Genomic DNA, 9,100 nt, shown 5'->3' on the forward strand with positions numbered 1-9,100 from the left:
TGTGGCTACGACAGCGCCTGGGGGAGGCTGGGGTGAAGGAGGGATTTCTGTGCAGTGCTCTCCTAGCCATTATGTACCTGCTAAAAGAAAGTTTCTCTCTGTGGTCTGGTCATCTGTTTCTTGCTGCATTTGGCAGTATCCCTCTGACCTGCAAGTTCAATGCTCCTTGCACTGGCCTTTTTTCTGCCACAATTTCTATTCTGGAATTTTCTCTCTTTTCAGCATGTGTGGTAACTTCCAGGCAGGAGCAAATCTCTCTGAGGATAAACAAATACAACAGATTCTGCCCATTGTGCTCCTGTGTGAAAGAAAGGAGGGAGAGAGGCAATGTCAGGGTGGGAGGCTGAAATTCTAAGTCCTGCTCTTCAGTTCCTTTTTAAAACAAAGGGCAGTAACCCATGTAGTCAGTGCTGTTATCTCTGGCTCTGGTCAGACGGCTTGATATGGTCCAAATGCTCATTTCAAGTACAAGCTTAAGGTCTCGTTTCTAGAAAATGACAAAGCAGGCTGGTTGCATGGATGTGCAGCTACTTCAGAATTTGCATGTGTAGGACCTGCAGAAGCAGGAAGATAATTCAGCTATGCCTTGGTCATTTTTAGGTGGCAAAGCATGAGATGGCCCTTGAAAAATGTCAGCTGCATAATTGCAGACATGCACTCATGGAAAAATGAATACTTTTAAGTGGCAGGTAGTTTTTTGGTGGTGGAGGTTGTTGTGTTTTTTTTTTTTTTACACCAACCAGTACTGAATCCCTGCCTAGCATTCAATTTTATATCTATGTGTGCTCTTGTAATTCCCTAACATTATGCCTAGATTTTTATGTGGGGTGTTTGGTTGTTGGGTTATTTATCCACAAAATTCTCTGGTTTCAGTGACCAGAGAAGGGTGTAGGGATCTGTTTTCTATTTCAAGGATCATATTCCTCTTCCACCTGCAGATTCGAACACGAGCCATCTCTGCCAAAGCAATGACCTTGGTGAGCCCGCTGCAGCTGCTTTTCTTTGCCTCCAAGGAAGTCTGGTCGGATGGAGAGCTCATTCTGGTAGATGACTGGTATGGGCCTCCTTGGTGCTTGTAATGTTCAGGTCTATGAAAGAACACAGGCTGAGGGGTAGCGGCTGCTAATACAGACCTAAACCTCCCTAGAACAGGAACCCCAGAGCAAGCAGGTTGATTGTGAAGGCGTTACCTTTGTTTCCTGTGGGGAAGAGAGAGGTTTATATTAGCAGCACTGTCATCCAGATTGTCTGCTTAAATCAAAAACACGGTGCCAGGCAGTTTCCATAAAAACTGCTGTTTTTTTCCCCTTTAACTGGAATGTGAATCAGAATTATTATGTATTTTGGGCCTCCTCTTCAGACAGAGGCTGAGGAAGCCTTGTTTTTAAGTTTTGGAAACACAGCCTGAGGAGAGAAATGGTTGCCTCTAGCAGCATACTTTTTATGGCCGTGACCAAATACCATCTGGATGTTGTCTTCCCCCCTGCTGCTCCCCAGTCAGTAAAATGAAGGTGAAGAATTGCTTAAGCTTAATTCACTAATAACTTTGAGGGTGGCCCAGAGTTTTCAAAATCTTGAGGAGCCTCATGGTTTTATTTACTGGTTTTTTATTGTTCTGTTTTGATGCTAGGGGTTATGTATTGGATCTGAGTATGTTACATCTGAAGAGCAGATTTAAGCAGAAGGATAGTTATGCTTTAACAATGCTAAATTTTAGGGATCTTTCCAATTTGCTTCCTGAATTTCATGCCTCTTTGTTGATGAATTAAGATTGCAAAGATGAGAATATAATGTCTGGCTCAGTGTGTGCAGCACTCAATGGAAAGATGAATGAACATCTGTTGAAACAGGTTCTCTCCTAGGAGTGGTAATACATCTAATACACTTTGCTCTAGGATCAAGCTGAAGATGCCACACAATGTGGCTGCCTGCATCACTGCTCTGCGTGCTGCGATGGAGGCTCTGGTTGTGGAAGTGACTAAAGATCCTGAGACTGTTCGGATGCTGGATCCAGCACACGAGCGAATGTTGAATGTGATCCGTCAGATCTCCAGGCCGTCAGCCGCGGGCATCACTCTGATGGCTGCCAGTGCAAGGTTAGCTGGGCTCCGTGGGCTTGTGCAGGCCGAGCTCTGGGGTGAGGAGCGCTCGCCACCTCTTGCCCCCAGGGACATCGCAGAACCCAAACAGAGTAGGTCAGAGCTGTCGGCTCCACTGCTCACTCCCTGCACAGTGGGTGCAGAAGTCTGTAGCTCAAATAACCTGGAGAGTCTTGTCCCATGTGGTCAGGAGCTTCAGGCTTTCACTTCAAAGTCAATAGTCTTAGTGTATGTAAAACTGTCATGTTCAAAGTCTGATGCAGGCAGGTCACTACCTGTTTCCACAGGAAGGACAAGTGACTCTCAGGAATAAAAGCTGTCATTGCCTCTTCCAAAACACAATGACTTTTAAAGAAAAGACAATCCACATTTATTTTGGGTGAACCTATTCATCTTTGTCTCTGGAATTAAAACGATTATTTGGATGTGCTTGCACCCCTCTTGCCCCTTGTTTTCATGTCTTGCTTCTGAAGCAAAGAAAAAACACCGGTGAGCTGTTAGTAATTTAAGGAACAAACCAAAAACCAGCTTCGATGTATGGTTCACTGTGTCTTGTGAGGAGCTAAATAAATATCACTGTGCTCACGTAAACAGGAACAGAGGTCCCTATGTGTTTGTGTGAGCTGCAGAAGTGGGATTGAGGGGAAAACTTTCTAGGTGTAGACCTGTCGGAAATTTAGAGGAGGGACTGCTTATGTGGCAGGGCAGGCCACCAGCTTTTCTTTACTGCAGTGGAAAAGATGCAAAAGTACAACTGGAATTCAAACATTGTGTTCTGTTAACAGAAAATAGAGGCATCTTAACAGAGTGTCTTGGCAATTGATTATTCCTGTAATATTTTAAAAACTGGAATCTGTAAGATTGCATGGAGTATGGATATATCTCAAGTATCATGTTTCTCTTTGCCAGGTTCGGGGATGGTCCTCGCCCCCCCAAAATGGCTCGCTATGGCAGTGGAGGTGGCCTCAGAGGCTGGGGAGGCTACTCGCGTGGCTCTGGCTACAGAGGTAGAGGGTACAGTGGCTACAGCTACCCTGGCAGGTGCTCAGGGGGAAGGGGATACCAAGGTAGCCTGCGGGGAGGCTACGGAGGTGGGGGTGGCTATCGAAGAGGAGGCTATCGAGGAGCCAGTGGTGGCTTCAGAGGAGGCTGTGGGGATCTGGGGAGGGGTGGGTGGTAGGGAAATTCACTGAGGTCTTTCCACTTTGGCAAAAGTGCATTTCTCTCCCGAATTCCTTTCATGCTGTTACCAGTTTGTCGTTTCAGTTCCTTAGGACAAGTACAGCTCTGTAATATATATCATGCCTTTAGAGAATTTACTGCAAGTTGTATGATTTTAGTCTTAATAAAGAGTTTGTTTTTAAAGACTTACTTTCGATACATTTAATTTTGCATTTGGATTTAGATTCAGATTTTGAAGCAGTCTGTTGTTAGTTTTGGTTGTAGGAGGGATAAGGCACTCTGAGGAAACTTTTCAGTGTCTAAAATCATCCTCTGCCAAACAAATTCCGAATTACAGAACTTGGGCTCAGGGGGGATTTTTCTTTGTTGTCTAATAAACTGCACAAATAGGCCTTGCTGCTGTGGTTTTCTGTCTGTGCCAGGCAGCACTTGGTTCCTTCGCAGCCAGCCGCTGGCCTGCTGCGTGCTGTGTTACACTTCATGGCGCAGCAGCTGATGAGCTCTTTTGCTGATCCAGATAACGCAGGAACACGGAATACATTTTCAGGACTGATGTGATGCTTCTTGTCTCTGCAGAACCTGAAGTGATCTCAGCAGCGTGAACTGTGCCTTTCGTCTGAGGCAGTGTTCATTTGCATCGCTCCTCCAAAACAGTCACGCTTCCTTCTTCCAAATGCATGTGAAAGACAGCAATTCTTTAATGAGAATTCATTGAAATTGATTGCAGCCTGTGGATTCCAGACATTCAAAGGTCAGCTAGCTGCCTGGTGCTTCTAGAAGTATATTTACACAGAGGGGGTAAAAAGCCCTCCAGTGAGGTGTGGGTTCCTCCGTACCTCTCAGACTAGCACCTGGGAGGTGACCCTGAGCAGGGGCGGGTGACACGGGGTGCGCTCAGGGGCAGGTTCCTCTCAAAGGTTTCCTATAGTCAGGCAGTGTTGTGTAGGAACACCTGTGTGAGCAAGAGGAGAGAAGTGCTCCAGCTTACTAGAAATGTGTGTGAATGGGTTTTTTTGGCCCAAACTTGTTGGGCTCTCTTGCCTCTTATTGCATGGCCACAATACCAGCTGTGCTGCCTGGGGCAGCAGCAGGCAGGTACTGCCTCTTGCATGTGCCATGTACTGCAGCAGCAGAGGAAGACATCTGTGGGCACAGCTCGGTATGAATCCTGTTACATTACCAAGTCTGATGAGATTAAACTCACCACTAATCCAACTGGAATGCTTATTCAGAACCAATAATTAGTTGTGCTTACTGGGGTGTGGAAGATGTTGGTGTTTGAGTGAAGTTCAAAGCAAGTCCAACATATTTCGTATTTCTAACAGAGTTCTTAAAACCATAGGTAAGGGTGAAGGACTTCCTTTAATCAAAACTGCTAAAAGCCAGATGGCACATGAAGCTTAGATACCCAGCTATGAACTATAGAGCTGTCTTTGATATCATCAAGTGTATCAGTATTCATCTCCAAACTTCAATATGGGATTAATTTGGAGCATGTATTATCTTCTGTGTCATCTAACGCAGTAAGTTCCCCAGTCCTTTTGGCTGATGTAGACTTTTCTGTAGACTGAAGAACGGTTACTCAGTCCATTTTGGGTTCAGGAACAACCTGTTAGGGAATCAGAAGGGATGGATGCTGAAAGATGTGCTGTAGTGTTGGCCCCCTTGCCTTTCCACATACGTATTTATTGCATCCAGACAAAACTTGCTTTCCTTGGCTTGTCCCTCAAACATTGTGTTAGCTCAGTTGCATTACTAACACAAACCCAGAAACATGAAGCAGATGGCAAACGATTTTAAAAAGAACTATAGTTAATAATGTTAGTATTTCACCTACAAGTCTTAAGTATGATCTAGTATCTGTTAAAGCTTTCTAATTTCCTTGAGCTCTTACTGGTCTTCAAAAGAAGTCAGCATTTAAACAGGAGGAAGGAGAGACAGGTGAAAGGCGAGCACAGACCAGAGCTTAAGAGAGGGCCCCTCAGCAACAGGCTGTTCAGCACTGCCTCAGTCTTTACACATGCAGAAACAGAACCAGAGGTACTGGGAAAAATTCAGATGAACTCCAGTGAGCTGGCCTCCCCTTGGAGCACAGTGTTGCCAGCGGTTCCATGACTGAGTCCTGCTGTTTCACTGAAGGTTTTGTTCTGGTGAGGTCTTCATGTGTAGTGGGGCCCTTTGCAGCAGCCTGCTTTCAACTACACAATTACCATTAGCATTTCCATACTTCTACTGGTAAGTTACTGGTAACTTCTAGGAGGTGGAATAGGATACCAGGGATTATCAAGGATGTGTACAATATTCTATGATACTAGCAAAAAATGGTTTTACTGGGCATACTTTGATGTTAAGTCCTAGCTAAAGAAATTCCCTTTTTTAGAGTAAAGTTGATGTTTCTCCAGTCTGTTTACAAAAAATATTCTAATTTGTATCTGCAAAGCTATTTTTCACTGTTACTGAAAAAAGACCAAAATAAGTCACCTTAGCATTAGTGCAGCCCTGGCTGTGACGGGAGGCCTCCCTGGTACTGGTATGATTGCAGTGATGAATTCTGTAACTCCAAGATAGCTGTGCTTCTTGGGTACAGCTCAACACCAGAGCCCTGTTCATTAACAAAAAGATTAAATGTAATTTCATGTTGCTTGTAAGAATTGTTAAAAACAAATAATGGGTATTTGAGGGTACAGCCAGATTTAATAACGTATGAGACCGCGTAGTTCACACACCTGCGTTGGGAGTTGCTGCTGGGATGGAGCTGGCAAGGATACGGGTCCTGAGGAGCGCTCATGTCACAGATTGCAGAGGGAGCAGGTGCCGCAGACTAATTACCATCTACAAATTACAGCTTAGTTGGTTTTATCTATGTGCCTAGTATTTAACATATTAAGGAGTGTCAAGCACAAAAATGCTGCTTATCAATATTCAGTCTGGTTTTTAATATCTCATCCATCAGGACCATTAAGTGGGAAAGCAGTAAGCCTTGCCTGCACTTCCCACGCCAGAAATTAATAGCACAGTCTAAACAAGGATTGACGTGCTAATGAGGAGCTTAAACAGCCTGGGTACAGAAAACTGAATATTAACCTGAAATGACATGTACATTTTTCAGAGCAAAAACTGAGCTTGCAATGAATTTACTGTGTCAGTAAATTGATCTGTGCTTTGTTTCAAGAAGCCAACCTGTCAGAGTGCTCATGTTTCTCGTGCAACAAAATCAGTTATCTGAAACTCAGGAAGAGCTACCTGAGCCCCAGTAAGCTCGCTGTCTGGCGGTCAGAGCAGCCCCAGTGAGCACAGACACCAGTTCCTTCGCACCTTCGTACACAGTTTGCTATGGTCACCTGACCACGCTCAGCAGCCACCGTTGACTGTTCTTTGCTGTCCCAACCTAAGGTACATTTAGCTTTGTGTCTTGGGCTTTTGATACCACAAAGCTCTCATGAGGGGGTTTGGAAACAATTGCAGATTCTTCTGGTTTTCCGGTTCCAAGTGGAAAAGGAGAGGAGTAAAAGTAATATTGACAATAGCGTCAAAACCATAATATGAAGGACAACACTGGTCAGTTGATTAAGTAATCTGCTGTGTTTAAAAACTTCTCACATAAATACTAACAATGCTACCAACTCATTAGGAAGTTGGTGTTAAATCAACTTCTTAATTTATGGACTATGTGCTTGCCTGCGTGATTTTAATGCAGCATGGCGCATTAAACAAAATGCGAACGGCTCAAGTTTCAAAAGCCTGGTGAGCGGAACACAAAGCACAAAGGCATAGATTGTGTGTCTCTGCACAAGAGGGATGAGAAACAGCATCTTTGCTTTTGTCTCTGAGGTGGTATTTAGTCAGTCACAGAGGAAATCTAAGTGTCTGCCTTTTATTGCTTTGTTTGAGTAAATATGCAGATTATTCTACTCTACACACTGGTACTCCAGGAACACTTTGCACAGTGTACTCCAGGGTAACAACTGGAAAAATGTCTTTAGCCATAGAGAGATCGCCACCAGTGGAGAGAAATTCAACATGCGATCGGATGAACTATGCTATGATCCTTGCTTGGAGGAAGTTTAAAGGAAAACTAAGTGGTCAGTTGTGGCATCGACATGGTATCCCATCATCTCCAAGGAGGATAAGTCCTTCCCTTGAAAGGAAATCTTTTCCCTTAAGCGGTTTCTTTATAGGAAGAGTCTCTCTATGGAGTTATTTAGAAACATTTGTACTTGGTCTGTAGAGTATGTGTTAAAAGTGTGCCCACACTGAATTGCTCCTAAGAACACTGACCAAATTAGCATTGCAGTTAGCTAATTGATCTCTTTTTTTGCCTTCAAATAAAAAAATAGGGTGAGGTATGCCAGCTGGAGGAAAGTTAATGTCACAGGTACAACATTACCAAGGTGAGCGGCTTAGCATGCGAGATTGTGATGCCTTACCTGTCTCTGAAAGCAAAATAATTGAGATGAAGGCTTCTAATCTGGAATGTGTCTGCTCACCCTGTGCTTTGATGGGAGAGAGATCTGAAAATGGTTGCCTACAAGCACTCTGTCAGTTCAAATATTGTCTGCCAAGAGTGTGTGGCCTCGCTGTGTGCAGCAGAAGGGCATGCTGCACTGGCACACATGAGCTCTGAGACTCACTGACATTTGCCATCGCCTCATTCCAAATCTCCCTCGTTGCCTGCTCACCAGCTTCCTCGTGCTTTTCTCCTGACACTGTCAAGAGCTCTGAAACCTGCTTGGTATTTCCTTTTGGCAATAATGGAAAGATACATTAATGCATCCTTAAAGCAAACTGGATAAAAAGTCCTCACCAGTAGCTTTGCATGAGGCTAGGTTGGGTCTAGCAGGATGAGGAGGTCATTTAAAGAAGCAGGAGGTGCTGCCTTAGTGTTGGTGAAGCGTGTGCGTTTGCAGCGTGCCTGGGCAGAAAAGGCAGAGCTAAAAGGGCAAGTAACAGCTTCTGTTTATCTGTATTTCTTCTGCTGGGAGCTTTGCTTTCCCGCTTAGCACAAGCCTTCCTGTCGCAGAACCGCCAGCTTTAGCAGGATGTATGGCAGTGACCCTTCGCCCCTGGAGGTAATGCCCATTAAAACAGCACACTGGGACCGAGGGACAGCTGAAGGAGCGCTTTTGTATTATTTGCGGAATACTAAAAAGCATAAAAAACCTGATGGAGTAAAAGATAAACTTGGTACCCGATGCCATATTTTGCAAGATACATGTGATGGTGTAGGCATCAACCCGAACAAGGAAACGTGCACGAGTGAATGCAGGTGTTCAGTGCTTGCAGGCTTTGAATCTGCAAGGTGTGAGTTACTGAAGTGTGGCTGGAAAGTTTGCTGATGCTCATTTCTTATTAAGCCTGTTACCTTATGGGAGTGTTAAATACAGTGCCGATGTTGGTGTTCTTATTAAAAAAACCCACCAACCAACAACATCAAACAACACATTTCAATATCCATTAGGGAAGAGGGCTTGTCTATTTTAGAGGTGCTGCTACTGCTTAACTTTATGCTGCCGTAAAATATGTATATTTTTATATATACATACGTTTTATGAAATTGATTTTTCACTGAATTCATGCTGTATTGTATTCGAGTTGCACAGTATTTTTTCCCTAGGTAGTAGCTAACAAATCATACTCGGCTGTTTATTTTCACACTGAGAGTTTTAAATCCCATTAAAAGCTCTGGGAAACTTCCTGTTTCCTATCATTTGGTAAAAACCGTTAACCAGGACTGCTTTTGAGCTATGTTTCAGAAAGACAGAGGTAGATTATCAGAGAATGCAATACTAAGGTCCAATAATAACATCTGTAGCTGAAGT

General features: G+C 44.0%; 2 protein-coding genes across 6 annotated transcripts in view; one reads left to right on the forward strand and one right to left on the reverse strand.

The window, feature by feature from the left end:
- Window positions 1-9,100, forward strand: part of DHX9 (DExH-box helicase 9) — a 54,432-nt gene that overhangs the window by 25,601 nt on the left and 19,731 nt on the right. For 3 of the 5 annotated variants that reach the window (XM_080407534.1, XM_080407536.1, XM_080407538.1), the window contains 3 exons: window positions 939-1,054; window positions 1,896-2,096; window positions 3,009-3,470. In XM_080407534.1, coding sequence (XP_080263660.1) covers window positions 939-1,054; window positions 1,896-2,096; window positions 3,009-3,279 — 588 coding nt within the window. In that variant the 3' untranslated portion in view covers window positions 3,280-3,470. Of the gene's footprint in view, window positions 1-938; window positions 1,055-1,895; window positions 2,097-3,008; window positions 3,471-3,857; window positions 5,648-9,100 lie in introns of those variants that run through there. The other 2 variants (XM_080407537.1, XM_080407535.1) reach the window with 2 other exon arrangements.
- On the reverse strand, window positions 5,703-6,804 carry SHCBP1L (SHC binding and spindle associated 1 like; the record flags this gene model as incomplete). Its single annotated transcript, XM_080407717.1, is given in 7 exon segments — window positions 5,703-5,838; window positions 5,840-5,883; window positions 6,525-6,552; window positions 6,554-6,574; window positions 6,576-6,641; window positions 6,643-6,680; window positions 6,682-6,804. Coding segments are annotated over 7 exon segments (456 nt in total), but the record flags the coding sequence as incomplete, so codon positions are not given.

This window comes from Falco punctatus, assembly GCF_963210335.1.
Source record: "Falco punctatus genome assembly, chromosome: 11".
NCBI classification, from domain to species: domain Eukaryota; kingdom Metazoa; phylum Chordata; class Aves; order Falconiformes; family Falconidae; genus Falco; species Falco punctatus.